The sequence below is a fragment of the Schistocerca americana genome, chromosome 3 (assembly GCF_021461395.2).
Source record: "Schistocerca americana isolate TAMUIC-IGC-003095 chromosome 3, iqSchAmer2.1, whole genome shotgun sequence".
NCBI classification, from domain to species: domain Eukaryota; kingdom Metazoa; phylum Arthropoda; class Insecta; order Orthoptera; family Acrididae; genus Schistocerca; species Schistocerca americana.
In genome coordinates, this window is record NC_060121.1 from 929,821,482 (window position 1) to 929,844,036 (window position 22,555).

At 39.2% G+C, this 22,555-nt stretch overlaps 1 protein-coding gene across 4 annotated transcripts in view; it reads left to right on the top strand.

Annotated features, from left to right (window-relative positions):
* The first annotated feature begins 1,150 nt into the window (after positions 1-1,150).
* Positions 1,151-22,555, top strand: part of LOC124605341 — a 103,715-nt gene continuing 82,310 nt past the window's right edge. For 2 of the 4 annotated variants that reach the window (XM_047136951.1, XM_047136952.1), the window contains exons 1-2: positions 20,210-20,347; positions 21,079-21,186. Coding sequence is in view for 2 of the 4 variants with exons in the window: in XM_047136950.1 (XP_046992906.1) it covers positions 20,270-20,347 (78 nt within the window). In the remaining 2 variants the exon portion in view is untranslated. Of the gene's footprint in view, positions 1,681-19,775; positions 19,926-20,207; positions 20,348-21,078; positions 21,187-22,555 lie in introns of those variants that run through there. The other 2 variants (XM_047136950.1, XM_047136948.1) reach the window with 2 other exon arrangements.

Consider the following 22,555-nt stretch of genomic DNA (forward strand, 5'->3'; position numbering starts at 1 on the left):
TACTAGATGAGAGAGAGAGAGAGAGAGAGAGAGAGAGAGAGAGAAGAGAGAGACCGAGCATGATACCAATTCTTAGCCTGAAGATGACTAGTAGGAACATCATCGAAATTTTCTGGCAGTTCGACACCCAGACTCCGCCTATAACCCGAGGAGACTTCAAAAACAAACAACGCTAGACCACTGGTTAATCTACGTTTAAAGAAAAAACTCAGTTTCCTGCATTTATATGTTTTTCTGTACTATGGAGTAAATACCTGAGTAGAAATATAATTAATTTAGTTTGAAATACATATATACTATCAAAAATGTTGCGAGATTGGATGACAGGTTTCTGTAGGCTGATAGTCTGGAAATGCTACATATATATTTGTTTGGTCTTTGCGACAGCAACTGTGAACTTTTTGCATTAATTTTCCATTTTCATGAAGTTATCGCAGTTGAATCATTGGTTTCAGGGATGAATAAACGTGAAATTATAAGAACAATGGGCTCTATTTTGTGAGGTTTAGATGATTCCATTTTTTAAAGTCGGAAGGTCTGTAGACTCAGGGTAATGGACACCCTGGAACATAAATGTTTGATTTATAGCTTTAAGTTACGTTATCACCTGTATCTTAACTTCGTCTGCCACACTGTGATGTTTTTTCTATTACCCCACTAACATGTCACAGTTCGGGCGAAGAGAAGATATACGGTATCTTTCTTTCTGCCTTTACTCCAATTAAACCGACTGATTTCTCCGTGTATAGCGGCAGAGATGCCCACTTCTAGGCATCATATAGTAATAAACGTTGTTTTCTGTATAATCAGACACGCGCGAATCATCAGCGCTACATTTTGCATAGATAAACACTCGCGAATATCATGTCTCCCACAATAATTCGATATCGAAACAGTAAACGTATTAACTGTCGTGCTTGCATTAATACGAATTTCAAATATTTTGATTCAGAAACTAAATTACAGGAACAACTTGTACACATCAACTTGTAGCCCGTATTAAGAAAAGCGGTTAAAACCTCTCCTTTAGTCAATGAGAACAACTGTCACTCATACTTGTTGCGCACATATGCTTCCTTTATTTCAATAGCTATATTTAAAAATTGGCGGGGGATGCTTTTTTATGTAAGTAGCCTTTGATACAGAGATGCATGTGCTTTGGATAGTAATAAACAGACTTTTCTAAAGGAAGGTAAACAATGTACGATTGAACGATATTGGTCCAATTATTCGCCAACGAAATTCAGCTGATGTGGGTGCTTCTTTTGGAAGCTTGTGCAAATGGCGTTTCCTTTCCTTTAGAGAGCGTGGCAATTAGATTGAAGTGTATGTAGGGATGGATAAATGTGGGAAAGTGTATTTCACCCCTTTGAAAAAGAAACTGAGTTGCGCTCTGTGTTACTTCCCGTTGCTTATAGATGCTTTAATACGAACTTAACAGTTGAGATTTGATTCTACTTCTGCACATGTAAACAAAACTCGCATCATGGAGTCAATGTGTAGCATTGCGCGCGTAGAGTGAAAACGCGTTTTTTTCTGGTTGAAGTATTGAACTGTTGTGTGACTATCGGCTCTTATCGTGTTGAGTTAAAGTGACATTAGTTGGTGCAAGTAATGCTTACTTTCGGTACGTCAACGGACGAAGAAAATTTAGTGTTAATGCCTTAAGAAATTGCTGAGGTATGTACTGTAGTTTCACGTAACTAATACGATAAGTTATTTGTAAACATCATCTCATATAATGCAGTAAATTCCACGCCATGTTCGTTTTACGTTGGCTTCTATAGTTAGGTAAATGATTCAGGACTGGGTATTTGTAGAACAGCACATGAAGAATTCTTATACAGAAAGCTATGAGATGCTGGGTTATCGAGCAGTCGCGCAGCGTACGATTTGTTTGCTAACCATTTTAGATTCATAGTAAATCTTGTTTCAACATTTTGAGGAATTACGTGTTTTCACCATGTAGAACTAGTTTGAAGTTTGTAAGAACACACAGCCCTCACTCAGTTGTCACGTATTTTCTTTACTGTTCTAGTAAATTTGAGCCATTTCCAGCCCTGGCAACAGACTAATTAATTATGTATTCAGCAATACATATTTGTTGGTAGTTGTGCTGTCAGAAGCTTTTCACAAGTACGTTGTACTATATGGCCTTGCATACATTTAAAAAGTACAGTACATTATCAGGCATAATTTTTCCACCCCTGAACAGTAAAAAGCATAAATATAGATTCTACAGGTGGGGACTGCATACTGCCATTTCTGTTTTAAATGCATTGTCACAGAGTGTTTTCTTCATCTCTATCCTACATCTTTATATGATTCTCTTGTGCAGAAGTGCTTTATTTCTTCAGCTCTGTCATGGTTTTCACACATGTCTGTACCAAATTACATCTTGTTACTCGTGAACTTAGTTCCATTACATTTTTTCTGCTGAAAAATCTTGACTAAGGAAAGTGGCACAATGATTAATACAATTGTATCTGGGAGAAGCGGAGTTCGGGTATCTGTCCCATTAACCTGGATTTGGTATAGGTGCTGTTTTCCTTAAACCCTGTGAAGGTGATTACATTTCTAAGAGGTGCTGTTAGAAGCAGGTCTCCTTGGTAAGATCTAAAAAATTTAATGAATAGAGGAAAGAATTTTGATAATTCTGCAATGGTTCTGTTGAGAGAATGTGGGTGATCTCCTTCCTGGTAATTGTTGCCCGGTTTGAATGCTTCATCTCTAAAGATGTCTTATTGGAGGGAGGTTACTCTAGGTTCATCTTCTTTCCTTCCTTTAAACTTTTATCACAGACATTGACCAGTCTCATTTCTTTTCTCTCCCCTTGATTTTTCTGGCCTTATTGTGGCTCTCTATGCTGGGTTACATTGAATTGTTAGTGCTTCAAAGTGTTTTGCCAGATATTCTGTATTACACATAAAATTTACTGCTGTTGGTGTTCTGCACCTTTCTTTTATTAATAGAAATTTTAAGACCTGTATTTTTTGTTACTCTTGTTATCTCCCATATCTGCTGCATTACCTCTAGTTTTGTATCATGATGTTTGGTATTATTTGATATTCGACAGATTACTGTTAGCAGGCCTACTTAGCAATAGGCAAGCATATTACAGTGAATTGTGGCATAGTATCAGAACTCACAATGACAGCAGCCCTGCAGCCAGGCGGATGTGTGTGTACGAAGCTCTCATTAAGTTAAGCGATTAATATTGAATTAAGAGCTAATTTAGTTAATATTACATTTTAGATTAGTGCATTTACCTCATATCTAATCTATCTATTGAAGGTTTCGCTTTTGTAAATGCAATTAGCCCTACATCGAAAAGGAAGTATTTTGTAAAGCCCGGCAGTCGCGAGTTTGTTTACATATTTAGGCGTAAATTTCGTACGAGTGTAGATATTTGTTTTTGACTAGACTTAGCGCTTCAAAGTTAAATTAATTCGTGTCTCTCATCCAGAATTTGTGTGGTTAATTAAAAGTTTCTGAAGCAAGTTTAGGTTTGTTTACATTAGTGTTTAGTTACGTATTAGTACAGGTTATGAAACTGTTGTGTTGTTGAAGTTATTTTCTGCTTTTGTGTTACGTTTTACCATCATACCATGTGTGACAAGTGTGGTGGTTGCTGTAGAAATTTGAAAAAGGGGGTGTTCTGTATAGACTGTAGGCTGTGGTTTCATTGGGGCGAGTGCAGTGGAGAGGAAACAAGGGTAGATAATGAGTCTCTTCCATGGCAGTGTAGGTTATGTAGAAAGGACAGAAAAATCGCGGAACAGGAGGCAAAGATTTGTGCCCTTAAGGCTGAATTAGAAATCGTGAATTTAGAATTTGTAAGCTAAGGGAGGAAAACGTAGCAAGCAAAGGGCGAAAAAGGGAAACAATTGATAAAACTTCTGAAATTCAGTTAGCAAATCAGTTTGGCTTTGCTATCTGAAGTAGTGGAGGAAGGGCCTCATTCAGATGTAGTTGAATGTAGGTTGAAGCAGAATACTAGCTTAAAGAAAAATGACAGGTCAGGATCAAAACAGAAGAGGAAAAGAAAAATTGTACTTATAGGTAGTAGTCATGAGAGGGGTGTGGGCCAACAGCTTCAGGAGAAATTAGGGACAGAGTACCACGTAACAAGTTTTGTGAAACCAAGTGCTAGCCTTAGCCAGGTGACAGAAAACTTACATCTGTTATGCAAGGACTTTGAGAAGGAAGATCAGGTAATTATAGTTGGGGGAGCAGGAAACATCCTGGCTATGAATTCAAGATATAGTATTAGGAGTGACCTGGATAAAATAGGAGCAGAAACTGGGCACACGAATGTGGGGTTTGTGGAGGTCTTTCAGAGCCATGGTCAGCCCTGGGTAAACACTGCTGTAAGTCGTGTTAACACTGAACTGGACGGGATGCTCCAGACACTGGCAAAGTCTTACATGAGTGTAGTTGCAGTTGATGCTGTTGGTAGGTGGGGTTACACTACACATGACCTGCACGTTAATAGGAAGGGGAAAGAGAAGTTAGCTTCTCTATTAGCATATACTGTCAGGGGGGCCACAGTAACACAAGGGGTGATCGTTGTGGTTATTGGGACCAGGCAGACAGGTTTTTTAGGTTAAAGCCAAATTCCAGACAGACAACAACCAAGGAAAATAGAAGAAAAGAAACTTCATGCACAGCAAATAGGGATAAAGCTAAGGGAGGTATCAACTTACTTCACCAAATTATCAGGGGGGGAAAAAAAAGTAGATGAGCAGATAATGTGTTTAGATGATCTCAAAAATAAGAATGAGGTTGATATGCTTTGTCTGTCTAGCACCATGTAACTGTGGGGATGGAAAATGTCAGTATAAATGGGTATAATTTAACACTTGTAGATCTAGTATGGATAAAGGAGGAGTTGCCATTTTCATAAAACAAGGGTATAAATACAGAACTGTTGAAGTAAGCAAATTTTGTGTTGATCAGCACTTTGAGGTTGGTGCATGTTAACTTCAGCTAGATAATCTTGTGTTGATATTAGCAACAGTGTACAGGTCTCCACTAGGAGATTAGGAGCTATTTATAGAAAAGTTTGACTCCCTATTACGCTGTCTGTCAGACGAAAAGAAGAAGTTATTAATCTGTGGTGATTTCAATGTTAACTTTCTAAGCACTTCTGATAGGAAAAGTGAACTGGAAGTGTTGTTAACAACATATAACTTACAATCAGCGATCAATTTCCCTACACGTATAGCTCAGGACAGTAGTACTCTAATAGATAATGTATTTGTACAGTAAGAGGATGTAGAACAAACACACGCTCTCCCTGTGGTAAATGGATTATCTGACCATGATGCACAACTGATTAACTTACAAAACCTAACAGGGTGTACACTTCAGAAACCATTAAGTAAAAGTATGTGGGTGCTCAACCTGGTATCTATAGATCACTTCAGAGAAAGTTCAGGAAATGTAAACTGAGAAGATGTATACAATGAGCCAAATGCTAATGATAAATGTAGCATATTTCTTGATGAATTTATATCCCTTTTTGATCATTGTTTTCCAAAGAAAATTACTAAATGTAACACCACAATCTTTTCAAAGAAACTTTGGATAACTACAGGTATTAAAGTATCTTCAGAAATAAAAAGAAAACTGTATGAGACAGCAAGAACTAGTAAAGATCCAGAAATAGTTTTACACTATAAAAATTAGACATACTGGGAAAAGTTGTAAGGAAATCAAGAAATATGTATGTTAGAGGAGAAATTAACAACTCCAGCAATAAAATCAAATCAATATGGAATGTTGTTAGAAGGGTGACAGAAAAAGTAACCACTGGGGTAGGTAGTATTACTGTTAAAGAGAATGCGACCATCTTAACCAACAGTACACAGGTAGCCAATGTATTTAACAATCACTTGTTAAGTGTAGGAGAAAAAATTGGTGAGAATAGTTCAAACGAAAAAGCCAGGCAGTACATGGAAGAGTCAGTTTTGAAAAATTTTAGTCAGATTAAGTTTCATCTAACAACCTCTTGTGAAATAACGAAAATTATTAAATCTTTGAAAAATAAATGTTCCGTTGGAGTAGATGATGTCTCTAACAAGTTATTAAAACAATGTGGAGCAATTACAGCTGATGTTTTGAGTCACATATGTAATGCATCACTGACTCAGGGTATTTTTCCAGACAGGTTAAAATATGCCATTGTCAGGCCTCTCTACAAAAAGGATGTCAATAATTACTGGCCAGTATCCTTGCTTACAGCATTTTCAAAAATCTTTGAGAAAGTAATGTACTCAAGAGTGTTTAGCCATCTCAACAGTAATGGGATACTTAGTAAATCACAGTTCGGATTTCAGAAATGCTGTTCCACTGAGGCAGCAATATATAATTTCACTGTCCACATAATAGTCTTTAAATAGTAAAATGTCTCCAGTAGGAATATTCTGTGACTTATCCTAAGCATTTGATTGTGTGAACCATAACATTGTTAGAGAAATTACAATTCTATGATATAAATGGAACAGCATATGAGTGGTTTAAGTCATATCTACAGAACAGGAAGCAAAAAGTCTCTTTATATGCTTCAAGTGATTCAAAGGAGCTTTCCACTTCATCTAACCGGGGTGAAATAACATTTGGTGTTCCACAAGGTTCGATCATGGGTCCCCTCCTGTTCGTGATGAACTGACACTGTTTGCTGATGATACAAGCATAATTATTAATCCAGTAAAAGAAAGTCTGATAGAAAATGATACAAATAAGGTCTTTGGAAAAGTTATTAATTGGTTTTCTGCGAATGGGCTTGCTCTGAACTTGTCTGCCATTGAAGTGACCTGGAAACCTGAGTGAAATGATCCGCATGTCAAAATGCTCGTGTAAAAACTCCAACACAGTGTTTGCAGTATGTGGCCTTGCTCCATCTTGCATGAACCACTGCGTGTTGAAGGGCAAGGCAGTAGCAAGAAGCTGTGGAATGAAGCTATTGCGAAGCATGCTGAAATAACTCTTGCTGTTCAGTTTCTTCAAAGAAAAAGTATCCAGTAAGTCCGTGACTGGAAATTGCTGCCCACGCTGTAATCCTCGGAGCATAATGTTGTCGTTCATGAAGCACTTGCGGGTTGTCAGTGGCCCAAAAGCGTACATTTTGTTTGTCAACCACACACTCCAAATGAAAATGCGCCTCGTCTGAAAACCAAATGATGTTGAGAGTTTCTTCCCTATCTTCTGCCCAGTGAGCAAAAAGTAGTCTCTGCTGCTTGTGTTCTTCAGTGAGCTTCTGTGCACAGGTCATCTTGTGTGGGTACATATGGAGGTCACCTTTAAGAATGCGTTGAACGGAGCATCTGGATATTCCCAGTTGCACTGCTGCCTTTCTACACGATTTCCCGGGACTTCTCTGTACAGCAACTCGTACTGCTTCAATATTCTCTGGCGAACAAACAGTCTTAGGCCGAGGTCGCTTCGCTTCCAATACTGTTCCTTCCTGTACAAATTTATTGTACAACCTGTGGATGGTCTTCTTGCAAGGGACCCATCGTGTGTTAAACTGTTTTCGATAACGCCTCTGAGTCACAGCAAGGCTTTTCGTTTCATGAATAAGTAACACAATTGCTGATCATTGCTGTGTTGTCAGTCTTCCATTGTCAGCCATTGCTGCTTACTAGTCTCCTAGTGGCAGTATCGTGAATTACACATCATTTCGTAACTCATTTGTTTTTCCAAGCTCTGCTGGTACTGCTGTAGAGATCCCAGCAGAATATCTAATGTGCGTCGTAAATTGTGAAAGAAACAATTGGTAACGCATTTTGTGCGCCACCCTGTAGTATCATAACATATTTATATTCAATATCACTTTCTAGACATATAGAGCTCATTAATGAAGACATGTGAGCATTGTTTAGCTGACAATTTTTCTGTTTTGTAGCAAATCTAGAGTTTGGATTCCATTGTGTTTCTGTGTTTGTATTCCTGTATGTTTCTGTGCTTTGCAGCATTAGTAATCTCACTATTTCTATTTCAATATACCTGACTGGAAACACTAGGCTCATGCAACTGCATACAGTCAAAAGTGGTAGGAATTTCGGTTATGTAGGACACTAACATAAACGACATAAAAGTGAGTTTCCCCATGCAGCATGTTTATAACCTTTTACATACTATGTATTGTACCTTCATCAATTAGTGAAGTGAACAGTTGTCACCCTTGTTGTGCTGTAAAGTCACTTTGAAGTTGATGAAGTTTTATTACTAGTTGTCTTCTAGTTTTTGGTCCAATATTTCATGGAATGTTAGATACAAGTTGCCAGCTTTGGCTGGTGGTGTGATGTTAGTGGCTGCTGTCATGTCACTTTTTTATGCAGTTTTGTTTTTAGTTGGTGAAGCAAATGAATTTGAAAGGGGGGGGGGGGGGACCTTGTTATGATTGATCTGTAGCGTAGCCTGAGGTACAAGATAGATTGGAAGGTAATAGCTTGGTTGAGAGTTGGCGAACCAATGAATGTGATACTTAAAACAAAACTGGTTGTGGTGACAGAGAGCTCTGTAGCTTTGACCAACATCTAGGTTACATTGATTGGATGGTGATAGTTGGGTTGTGAGTTGGTGGCACTTGCCGCATGTTTCCTGTGACACTGTTCAAAGCTTACAACTTGTATGGAACATTCCTTTGTGTCCTGTATGGCCTTCTCCAAACAGATTTGCATGGTATTTAGACTGTTTCTGTGCGGCTGAGCACATTTGTGATTTTCTGTCCTGTGCACAACTCTGGTTCTGTAGTATCCAGTATTTCAGATTTTTTTTTCTGTTCACTGAAATATGTCAAAACATTACTGCATAATCAGAGGAAATAAATGCTTTGTGTAAAACTACCTTTCAATTGAAAAAAGGAAGAAAGGTCATTAGGCCTACAGATGGAGGACAAGCTCAGAATGCTGCAATGACAACAAACAAAATCGGTCATGGCCCTTCAAAGGAACCATCCTGGCATTTGCCCAAAATAGTTTAGGGTAATCACGGTAAACCTAACTCCGGATGGCCAGACGTGGATTTGAATAGTCACCCTCCTGATGACTCTAGTGTTTCCAGGCAGGTATATTGAAATAGAAATTGAGAGATTACTAATGCTGCAAAGCACAAAACATAGCGGGATACAAACACAGAAACATAATGGAATCCAAACTCCAGATTCACTACAAAACGGAAAAATTGTCAGCTTAACAATCCTCGCATGTCTTCATTAATGAGCTCTATATGTCTAGAAAGTGATATTGAATATAAATATGTTATGATAGTATATTACATAGTATAATAATTAGGTGGCCTGATAAGGTAAGGAATTAGGGGGCTCTGCGCAGAATCGGAGAGGAAAGGAATATGTGGAAATTGCTGACAAGGAGAAGGGCAAGACAATTGGACATCTGTTAAGACATCAGGGAGTGACTTTAGTGGTACTAGAGGGAGCTGTAGAAGGCAAAAACTGTAGAGGAAGACAGAGATTAGAATAAATCCAGCATATAATTGAGGGTGTAGGTTGCAAGTGCTGCTCTGAGATGGAGAGGCTGGCACAGGAGAGAAATTCGTGGCGAGCCGCATCAAACCAGTCAGATATATATATATAAAAATAGAGGGAAACATTCCACGCGGGAAAAATATATTTCAAAGCAAAGATGATGTGACTTACCATACGAAAGCACTGGCAGGTCGATAGAAACACAAACAGACATGTCTGCATATGTGTGGATGGATATGTGTGTGTGTGTGTGTGTGTGTGTGTGTGTGTGTGTGTGCGCGAGTGTATACACGTCCTTTTTTCCCCCCTAAGGTAACTCTTTCCGCTCCCGGGATTGGAATGATTCCTTACCCTCTCCCTTAAAACCCACATCCTTTCGTCTTTCCCTCTCCTTCCCTCTTTCCTGATGAGGCAACAGTTTGTTGCGAAAGCTTGAATTTTGTGTGTATGTATGTGTCTGTCTGTGTTTCTATCGACCTGCCAGCGCTTTCGTATGGTAAGTCACATCATCTTTGTGTGTGTGTGTGTGTGTGTGTGTGTGTGTGTGTGTGTGTATATATACATATATATATATATATATATATATATATATATATATATATATAGAGAGAGAGAGAGAGAGAGAGAGAGAGAGAGAGAGAGAGAGAGAGGGAGGGAAACATTCCACGTGTGAAAGCACCCACGTGATTTACCAACTGACCTGCCTACACTGTGACGCATTCTATGTGGGAATGACCAGCAACAAACTGTCCATTCGCATGAATGGACACAGGCAGACAGTGTTTGTTGGTAATGAGGATCACCCTGTGGCTAAACATGCCTTGGTGCACGGCCAGCACATCTTGGCACAGTGTTACACCGTCCGGGTTATCTGGATACTTCCCACTAACACCAACCTATCCGAACTCCGGAGATGGGAACTTGCTCTTCAATATATCCTCTCTTCCCGTTATCCACCAGGCCTCAATCTCCGCTAATTTCAAGTTGCCGTCACTCATACCTCACCTGTCATTCAACAACATCTTTGCCTCTGCACTTCCACCTCGACTGACATCTCTGCCCAAACTCTTTGCCTTTACAAATGTCTGCTTGTGTCTGTGTATGTGCGGATGGATATGTGTGTGTGTGTGTGTGCGCGAGTGTATACCTGTCCTTTTTTCCCCCTAAGGTAAGTCTTTCCGCTCCCGGGATTGGAATGACTCCTTACCCTCTCCCTTAAAACCCACATCCTTTCGTCTTTCCCTCTCCTTCCCTCTTTCCTGATGAGGCAACCGTTTGTTGCGAAAGCTTGATTTTTGTGTGTATGTTTGTGTTTGTTTAAACAAAGATGATGTGACTTACCAAACGAAAGTGCTGGCAGGTCGATAGACACACAAACATACACACAAAATTCAAGCTTTCACAACCAACAGTTGCTTCATCAGGAAAGGGGGAAGGAGAGGGAAAGACGAAAGGATGTGGGTTTTAAGGGAGAGGGTAAGGAGTCATTCCAATCCCGGGAGCGGAAAGACTTAGCTTAGGGGGAAAAAAGGACAGGTATACACTCGCACACACACCCATATCCAACCGCACATACACAGACACAAGCAGACATTTGTCTTTCGCATCCCGCAACTACCCTCCCGACCTGGTACAGAAGCAAATAACCAGAGCCACTTCCTCATCCCCTCAAGCCCAGAACCTCCCACAGAAGAACCACAAAAGTGCCCCACTTGTGACAGGATACTTTCCGGGACTGGATCAGACTCTGAATGTGGCTCTCCAGCAGGGATACGACTTCCTCAAATCCTGCCCTGAAATGAGATCCATCCTTCATGAAATCCTCCCCACTCCACCAAGAGTGTCTTTCCGCCGTCCATCTAACCGTCGTAACCTCTTAGTTCATCCCTGTGAAATCCCCAAACCACCTTCCCTACCCTCTGGCTCCTACGCTTGTAACCGCCCCTCCCCCGGTGTAAAACCTGTCCCATGCACCCTCCCACCACCACCTACTCCAGTCCTGTAACCCGGAAGGTGTACACGATCAAATTCAGAGCCACGTGTGAAAGCACCCACGTGATTTACCAACTGACCTGCCTACACTGTGATGCATTCTATGTGGGAATGACCAGCAACAAACTGTCCATTCGCATGAATGGACACAGGCTGACAGTGTTTGTTGGTAATGAGGATCACCCTGTGGCTAAACATGCCTTGGTGCACGGCCAGCACATCTTGGCACAGTGTTACACTGTCCGGGTTATCTGAATACTTCCCACTAACACCAACCTGTCAGAACTCCGGAGATGGGAACTTGCCCTTCAGTATATCCTCTCTTCTCGTTATCCGCCAGGCCTCAACCTCCGCTAATTTCAAGTTGTCGCCGCTCATACCTCACCTGTCTTTCAACAACATCTTTGCCTCTGTACTTCTGCCTTGACTGACATCTCTGCCGATACTCTTTGCCTTTACAAATGTCTGCTTGTGTCTGGGTATGTGTGGTTGGATATGGGTGTGTGTGCGAGTGTATACCTGTCCTTTTTTTCCCCTAAGCTAAGTCTTTCCTCTCCCGGGATTGGAATGACTCCTTACCCTCTCCCTTAAAACCCACATCCTTTCGTCTTTCCCTCTCCTTCCCTCTTTCCTGATGAAGCAACTGTTGGTTGCGAAAGCTTGAATTTTGTGTGTATGTTTGTGTGTCTATCGACCTGCCAGCGCTTTCTTTTGGTAAGTCACATCATCTTTGTTTTTAGATATATTTTTCATACTTATCAGAAAAGGTTAAGCATATAATTATTTATCTTATTTCAGAATGAGGTAGATGTCTTGTCTAGTATAGAATAGAGTATTGTGCAATGGAAAACTACAATATACATCCTGTTCCTTTTTAAAATGGTTATGAAATGAAAAAGGATCATTATTTGAAAAAATAAAGAAATTACAATGTCCCACTACATCAAAAAACAAAATGGTGTGTTCACTGGTCTGTTAATAACATCTTTGTCCTTTATGAACCCTCAGGCTCTCTTGAATGTGACGGGACATGCTCAGTACCAACTCATTGCTGGCCTCTTCAGACACATTTTTCCACCTCTTAATGGCAGCATTCCCAACAGCTTCAGTCATTAATGGAGTATATTGATGACAAGAAATCTCTATTTTGAGCAAGTGCGTTAACAGAAGTGTCTGATTCCACACGTCTGCTTTGACCCATGACGTAGTGGTGGTGTGGTGTGTGATGTCACTACAGTGCAGAGTTTTTGAGTTGGTTGTGTTTGTACATGTCATGTTGCTGTATTTGGTTTTGCCCTCTGGTGGTGGATGTGGACATGCTGAATTTAATGTGTGGTATTGGGTCCATTTTGAGCTTTGGTTGTCATTGTGCTAATGTGGTTTTGAGTTTAGGCAATTGGTGTGAGCTTTGGTTGTCATCGTGCTAATGTGGTTTTGAGTTTAGGTAGTTGGTTTGGTAACGTGGGCTGTGGAAGTAGTTCAGTGAGTTATTAAGGTTTCATTTTGTTTATATGTTTAGCTTTTTATTAGGCTGATTAATTTGGTGTTTGTTGTGCGGGAAGAACTCTTAATTTTTTTATGTTGTTTGTTTTAGGATGGTGCAATATTTTTTTCTTGTTGTATATTTGGCTTGTCCCTGCCCTAAACTCCCAATTTTCCATGGTTGTCCTGTTAAGTTTCATCTTATTTTTGGAGTGAGATGTTATTGTCATTTTTATTTTTCTCTGCATATTGACGACGTCATGTGTCACAGCTGATGGGTGGAATCGGATGCTTCTGTAACACCGAGCAAGCTCCTTGTATGCTCTGCGCAACGCATATCTGGTGAGCACACTGGGCAGTCTTTTCTTTGGATCCCACATCCTGTCAGATACGGACACACACTGCGAGCACGGTGAGGTCGGGTGTTATCATCCTGTAGAGTGAACCCTTTCCCCACAGTCTCTCTAAAACCACTAACTATGAGTCGGAGAATTTTGTTTTCATACACTGCAGCAGTCATGTTGCCTTCAATTGGAACGAGTAGTGCGCGGCAGTCATACTTGACGCCTGCCCACAATATGATTGAGCCACCAGATTGTTGGTGACGTTCCACAGTCATTGATGGGCGACTGTGTTCCCATGTTCGCCTCCATATATGAACAGATTTGTCATCAGGGTGCAAGCTTATTTGCACTTCGTCTGTGAACAGTGTTTGGTCCTTTGGTTTCCAATGTTCATATGCTGTAGCCCATTTTAGAGACGAGCACCGCTATGATGTGGATAGAGTGGTAGATTCTTGAGAGGTCTTCGGCTGTACAACCCCCCCCCCCCCCCCCCCCCCCCCCCCCCCCAAATCATGAAGTCTCTTGCCCACAGTTTGGGTACTTACGGTAACCGCTGTGGCTTCCTGAAGCTCATGGTGCAGAGTAGTAGCTGTCTTTGTAGGGTGTATTCGTGTAGATATCATTACATACTGGTCAAGAGCTGTTGTAGTTTTGCATGGATGCCCTTCGCGATGTCAATCTGCTGTTGAATGCGTTTCCTGGAACTTTTTCCGCAGTCTGGAGACAGCACTTATTAATGTGAACAATATTCGCAATGTCATGTCTCATGTTTTCTCCCACCAATGTGATTATTTTGATATGGCCTGCCACGGAGAGCCTTTTCCGAGGCATTGCGCTGCACTACAAGGCACAGCTGTGCATTAACGAGAACTCAGCTCTGGTGTACTGCGTTTGTTTGCAAGGCTGCTGATGAGGGAGAATGGCAGCTACAAACGAGTTCACATTATTTACACAACCGCCTTCCTACATAAACACAAAAGGAATACCCAGAGTGACTGTTGGTGGATAATTTGGAAATATGCATAACTTTTTTGGTGAGTGTATATGAAGTAACTTCATGTCTTTCAAAATAGACCTGCTACTGTCAAACTACTTGACATACGCTGCAACCTTGATGGATAAGTATCGGCACAAAACAGACTTTTTTAGCCCATATTCATTTTTTGTTATAAGAAAAGCAAAACTGTTTTTTACAGTTGCTTCTAAAATTAAAGTTATTGCACTTTGTTGTAGAAATTGAAATGCTCTCCACTTTGTGTAGGCTACATGTTGAGCATTCTAATTGTTGCATGTCTACTAGATATTAACCAGAGACAGGGATGGACAGTATTTTTATTAACTTTGATGTGTATATGAAATGAATGGAATTGTCCAAGAAGAAGAATGAAACAAGGAAGTTCTTTATAAAAGTAAACAATGCTAGAAGACAATTTGCTCCAATAACCAGCTTGATTAGAGATGAAGAAGGAACATAATAACCGAGAGTAACTAGACTCAGGAAAATTGGCGAAGATACTTTAATGACCTCCTGAATCGAGGGATAGAGCAAGCAGAGGATGTGTCTAATGATTGTGAGCAAGGATTGGATGATGACTAGTTAGTGGATGGCCTAGGGTTAGAGGATGTTAAAGAAACTTTAAGGAAACGGAAGAATAACAAGGCCCCCAGCACTGATAGCATTCCTGCAGAATTGCTAAAATGTGGAGGAGCAACATTAGAGCATTCTCTGTTTGAACTTGTCACTCTCATTCGGGAACAGGAAAGGATACCATATAAATGGAATGAAGGAATATTATGTCTCATACATAAAAAGAGCACCCGAATGGAATGTAGAAACCACTGTGGAATCACCCTCCTGAACCTGGAGTACAAGGTGTTACCTAATATATTTCTTATTGGCTGCTCTCACAGGTGGATAAAGAAACTGTAATATACCAAAGCCGATTTGACGAGGAAGGTCAACAATAGAGCAGATTACCTGCACCAAATTTTGGATAAAGCATTTGAATGTAGAATAGGAACACATCACCTCTTTATTGACTTTACTGCTGCATGTGACAGCATCAGTAGAAACTGGTTGTTTCGTGCCTTACAGGAGGTGGGGATACACTGAAAGCTCCTGAGAATGTTTAAAACGATTATGTGTGATTTAAGAAGCTGCATTTGATTTTGAGGAAATTACTCAGACCCCCTGGAAACAAAAAATGGGCCATGTCAAGGAGATGGATTAGCACGCTTATTATTTAATGTAGCACTCGAGAAGGTGATTAGAGAAACAGGCCAACAGACCGGGGCACCATCTTCTACAAGTCAGTGCAGATTTTAGCATATGCAGATGACGCAGGCATCATAGCATGGACAGTACCAGCACTGGAAGAAGCTTTTATAGCCTTAGGTCAAGCGAGTAAGAAGATGAATCTTATGATAAATGAAGATAAAACTAAATACATGGCCTGTGAGAAAGCATATCAACACAGTATGCTGTCAACTTTCAGTGTGAATGGATACACATTTGAAAGAGTTGATAGATTCAAGTATCTTGGTTCCACAGTCCCTTGCTTTAATGACATCTCAACTGAAATTAAGGTTAGGCTGATATCAGCAAATAAGACATTTATTTCACCTTGAGTAATTTATTCCATCAAGACTCCTCAGCTGCCCAACAAAATTCGGTATTTATAAAAGCCTTGTTAGACCAGTTCTCACTTATGCTTCGGAAACATGGCCCTTGACAGAAACCGATGCAAGGCTGCTCGATGGATTTGAGAAGAAAGTTTTGAGGAGAATAATTGGCCCGGTGTATGATGGAGAACAATGGAAGAAAAGGCACAATACAGAATTGTACACTATATATGCTGATGCTCCTGTAACAAAAATCAAACGATCAGGAAGGATCAGATGGGCAGGTCATGTGGCAAGAATGGAGGCGTCTGAGGTGATAAAGAAGACTCTCTTTGTTAATCCAGGAGGACAAAGAGGGCAAAATCGACCTCGAGCAAGGTGGCTGGATGGAGTGGAAGAAGACCTACTGAAGCTTGGATGCAGAAATTGGAGGAGAGTAGCATGTGACCCTGAAGTAAGGTAGAAGCTCGTTGGGAAGGCCAAGGTTTGTCCTGGAGTGTAGCACCACAGAAGAAGAAGAAAGAATATTTTTTTCTAACTGCACTTTATAAATATGTGATACACTTTATTCAATAAATTTATTTCCTGTTATTAATAAATATGATCTTAGTAATTAACTTACCAACACAGATAGGTAAACACAGTGGGAACTGACAATCTTTTCTTTGGTGAAAAGAGAGAAAATTGAGAAAATAACTGTTTACTTAGTAACAGATGCTCTCTCTGATCATGATACGCATTTAGTTAGGATAGATAAGATATTGCCTTGCAGTATGGATACTCCTCAGTGGAATTCAGTTAGAACAATTAATGACTCAAGGACAAGTGTTTTTAAGAATAGTTTACAAGATATAACTTGGGATGAAATTTATAATGAACCAAGTGTTAACATAAAATTTAATCTATTCAGTGATAAAGCTTTACCATTATTTGAAAATATCCTTCTGCAAAAGGTAAAAGAAAGGACATCAAACAACCACATAAAAAACCATGGAACACTAAAGGGATAGTAGAAAGTATAGGGACAAAAAGCTCGAGAGAAAAATCACAGCAGTGTTTTGAAAAGAAACTCTTATAAAATTCAGTCATACAAATGTATCGGCAACTTCTCCCTCTGAAATTAAGAAAATTATATGTTAAAAAAAACAACGAAATACTTGTACTCATATAATAAGCTCTGTCTTCTCTGAAATATGTAATGCATCATTGACTCGGGGCATATTTTCCAGAGAGATTGAAATATGTCATTTTTAAACCTCTCCATAACAAAGATGATAGGAGAGATGTCAGTAACTACTGGCCTGTTTCATTGCTGACACGATTTTCCAAAAGTTTTGAGAAGGTGCTGTCTTCTCGAACAGTATCTCACCAGAGCAACATCATCCTCAGCAAATCACAGTTCCGATTTCATAAGAGTTGTTTTATTAAGAATGCCATTTCCTTGTTCGTTCACAAAGGTTTACAAGCATTAAATAATAAAATAGCACCTATGGGTATTTTCTGTGACCTATTTAAAGGTATTTGACTGCATGAATCACAGTATTCTCTGAGATAAATTAAACTTTTATGGAGTTGATAGTATAGCCAACCAATGGGTAGTATCCTATCTAACCAAAAGAATGCAGAAAGTTTTACTTAGCAACCCAAACAATGTATTTCCCCCATCAGTACTGATGGGGGAAAAAATCAAGTATGGAGTTCTCCAAGGTTCAGTCTTTAGGTCCATTATTGTCTGATAGACAACAAGCAGAATTAGTTCTTTTTTCAGATGGCTCTACTATTGTAATCAGACTAAGCATACATACAGAAATAAAATAAATGGTAAACTCTTCTTAAAAGTATCATTGACTGGTTTTCTGTGAATGGTCTCACCCTCAATTTTGAAAAGTCGCAACATATTCAGCTATGCACATATATGAGTACAGCACCAATGGTGAGAATTTAAACTGGAATAATTACGTTTTGGAAATCTAAAAGCAACTTAGTTCAGCCTCATTTGCATTTAGAATTATTGGAAATCTTGGGGAGGGACAAATTAATAAGTTGACATTTTGTATATTTTCATTCAGTTACATCATATGGAATAACATTCTGGGGTAACTATCTCTTTAAGAAAGTAAGTCTTCTTCATTGCTCAAAAATGTGCTGTAAGAATAATATGTGGTGCTCATCCATGATCACCTTGTGCTACACGTGCAAACTAAGGTGACACTCAGCACTGGTGAGTGTGGCCATGAATGGGGAATGCCTTTACAATTGCTCCTATCAGCCAATGCACTGAGTGTCATCTTAGTAAAGTAGAAATCTGTTCAATGAGTTTGAAGTTCTGACTACTGTGTCACTGTGTATTTATTATCTCTATCTTCTGCAATTCAAAAGGAACTATGATGTAAATAATTGCAATACCAGAAGTAAAAATGACATTTATTACATCACATTAAGGTTGTCTTAATGCAAAAAGTGGTGCACAATGCTGCAATGAAAATTTTTGATAAATTATCTGGTGATATAAAATGTCTGACAGACAGCAAAGAGTGAAATTTGAAAACAAACTGAAAAAGCTTCGGCTTGAGAACACCACCTGTTCTGTAAAAGAGTTCCTATTATTGTAGTTTTAAACATGGTGGGTAGGAATTACTAACTCACAAATGTATATTAAAATAAAAGACCTTATAAATGTTCAGTATGTAGCTAGATTTACAAATTAATTTGTGATGTGAATGTAAAATGATGTGTTCCACATCATTACTATTTATTGCATAAATCATCCACAGAACATGAAACTAACTATGATGTGCCAGTTGAAAGCTTACATGTGAGACTTCACATTGAATTTTTGATAGAACAGTAGGAGGAACTCAAAGGTTTACAGTGGAAGCATCATCATCTAAGCGATTCGTGAGGGACTAATTTTGATAATTGGATAATAAGATTAGATCTCATGCAGTCTTAGTGTTACTGTCATTGATGAAAGGAGAAAAGGTAACTGTCTGTGCTGTATCTGCTTCCCATAAAGCTTGATGCAGGTAGTATGTAAAGAGCAGTAACAACTTATTGTATAGAACATGAACAAGAATGCACATTTATAGTAGAAACATTTTAGTGGTTTGGAGTGCATGATGACTATTTGAAATTATGAAACGAATTTGAGCTATGGAACAGCTGACCAAAGTATTCATTACAGTAAAAGTGATGAAAGGCTAAATGTGTGTCAACAATGATGGTATGCTATGTGTGTTGATCTATGAGTTGGGTCACATTACGAAATGAGACAAATATGCTTGTGTGAGGGATAGAGAACGAACGGTAACCTTATAAGCATAAATCGAACAGTTATTTATTTTTCTGTTGCCCTATTGATCGTGTCACCGAGACTTCAGATACACAAAAATGCTCATGAAAGCACCGATGTAATAACCGTTGAAAGCGTTACGGAATAGCATTCGTATTTTTTTCTGTGTACATGAGCTTCCGCTTTACTTGTACATATATGCATTGTTCCGAGTATCTATATTACTGGCTAATACGGGCACTCTGATTTAATGTGATGCCTAGGGAAATATCAAAACATAATACGTTTATAGTAGGTCATACAATGAAGTCACACACTTGCACTCTGCTGTTCACACAATATATCTTGTTTCCTTAACTCTGGACCCAGATTTCGACCCGCGTTTTTTTACAGAAGTTGCAAAAGTTAGTAGGTAATAAGATACACATTTTTCTTTGCTGACGAACCCGTGGTTCATCAGAACATCAGTTATTTGTTGTTTTAGCCGCTATCGTGTTGTATTTGTCTCCCACAAAGTTGATGCAGCCATGTTTCTTTTTGCGCGTTTGTGCTGCCATCACTTGTCGAACCGGCGCAAGTTTTGTGGGAGAAGCTAAAGCCATTTTGTGACAGTTCACCTATTTAGGCTTGTTTCACCCAAGGAGATTATTTGCAGTTTCTGTTAATGTGAGATGTTTGTGACAGTAAACACTGGAATTGTGTAAGTTGTTGCTGAACTTTGATAATTATATTGCTCGTGCATTGGGAATGAATTGAGGAGGCGGGTCTAGTGTTGTTTACAAACGAAGATATCGCCGTCATGGGTGGTAGCAACTTTACGTTTTGTGTGCCAGTTGTATGTTGCGTTCCTACAGTTAATTTTAGGAGCGTTCGTCGTACTTTCACTCGAAAGCAATAAGATTGGCTTGTAGAGAAGGCACGTAACGCTTAAATGGCACTTCCACTAAATCGAAACCAGTGGTACAGTTTTGCTTCTTTGCAGGAGACTACGCAATCTTCGATGCAAAAGATGAAGTAACTCCACCCCTATATTGGCTATACACGATGACAGACGTCAAGAGGAATGGATCGGGGAAGATATATTGCCATCTTTGCAGATGTTACGAACGTTATCCACGTCAGGTGAGTTGTATGTTTAGTCACGGTACTTTGTCTTCTGTTTCTCCAAGACTGTTTCCAAACGTTTTTAGTGGAGGTTAATGTTTTGCCATAGTGACAAGAATTGTTCAGCTGTCTTGTTTAACTCTTTCTGTAGATGAGAAAAATGCCATCGTGTTCAGTTGTTATCGACATTCCTTTCAGTTTGGCCTTCTGATATTTTAGTACAGTAGACTACAGCCATAACCCCAGTGAGTATTTGTTACGTTGTCGCTGTGGGTACACTTTGCTTTATAGTGTTTAAAATTTTCAGCTCACACTTTCCTTATTTTGGTGTCAGTATTTGAGTTGATTATAAATGGACACCATAGTTTAAAATTTAAGTGGTGTATTTGTCATAAATAATTGTTTATGCTACTGATAGGTACAGGTTTTGCTTGTACTGAGGGTGAGAAACTACTTAAATATAGTACAAAAAAATGCACTATTTAGCTACAGGTTTGATGTGTGCCCTGTTACATTGATAATAATTTTTGTTTTCATATTGAGACATACGCTGTACAGAAATATGTAAGGTTCCTATGTCACTTTTAAGTGTTTGAGGGTATGTTTGACTGCACAGAAAAGAAGCCTTAGATGTTGTTTAATGCTTTGTTCAGGGAGGTTTCTAGTCATTGTAGTGTGGGTAATAGCTACTACTGTGTGTCAGTTACTTTGTACATTATGCAAATTTAGTATTTGTCCATGCATTGCAGGAGGTACACATGAGGTGAAAGTGGGAGACTGAAGTTTCAGCAGCATCACATCTGTAAAACTGCCTTTCAAACTTGGTCATCAATCAGTTTTTCAAAACATATCTGAACGTAAGTGTGATTGTAAAATCTTAACAGGAGCTCGCTAATGTTTAATTTCTGCATACAATACCGGTATTTCACAATTTAGTTGAAACCACTTCCAGGCTAATTAATCGAGTAGACTTACAAGCATGATTTTGAAGTGCATGCACTTGCATGGTGGTTGGTTTCTTTTCTCCATTTTACCGTTACCAAACTAAAAAGTAGGTTATCTGATGCTACTGCTTGTCGTGCCCCTTTTCTCTTCTGTAGAAATAAAATAAACCTTTCGTGTATAGGTGGTTGACCCAATTTTCCACTTACGTTCATTTTCGTAATCTGGAATTGAAGTAGGTTCTAATAAGGCAAATAGAATAATTTTTCACAGGAACTGGAGTTACGGCCCAACTTCTAACATCAGCAATGCTAGTGAGTATTGTACTCATATATGAGAACAATTATGTGCTGTAGGTGAAAATCCTTGTTCCCAAGTTTAGCATCTTGAATTAATCCTGGCAATGGTGGTGTTAATAGTGTTAGATATTGATTAGTTAGGAATACTCAAAAGATTCTTCTTTTAGTGGTGATTGTGAGTAACTCATATGCTCATTGTTTTATTCTTAAATTTTACATTTGTTAGGAGGAGATACCTCTCTCTCTCTCTCTCTCTCTCTCTCTCTCTCTCTCTCTCTCACTGTGTTAGGAGGAGATACCTCTCTCTCTCTCTCTCTCTCTCTCTCTCTCTCTCTCTCTCTCTCTCTCTCTCTCTCTCTTCCCCGTGTGTGTGTGCATGTGCGTGTGCGCTTTTTCACTATTTTCTGTTCTTTTTTACACTTTGATAAGTAGTGCTTCTCATCTCTTGTAATTCAAGTAACAATTTTATGTTTTGGAATGAAATAACTACGTTCATAAATTTGTTACGTATCCAGTGTACACTGCAGCTGAATTAGAGACCTACCTCATATCATGTAAGAATCTCTTATGCCCTGTTATCTGTGGTGTAATGTGTTGAAACTTGGGACTCCATGAGATGTTGAAGTATTGGGTAGCAATCCTCATTCATGACAGCTGAACCACTGCCTACAGGTTACAGTGATTTGTTGGATATTCATATCAGGTGTGCAAATCTTGTTCAGTATCATCCCAGATGTTCTCTATTTTAATTTCAGATGACTTAGGGAGAGGAACATAAGCGCCCTCATGCGAATGATGGGATCCACAGAACAGTCTAACACAATTTTCGACTGACAGGGTGGTGCATTTTTTTTGCGGGAGATACTAACATAAGTAAATGAGAGGCACATTTTGTTCCATTTAAGGAAAATAAATATGTGAAGTTCAAGTGATGCCCTGCTGGCAGGTGTATTATCTCCTGTTATTTGAGACATTTTCGTCAATC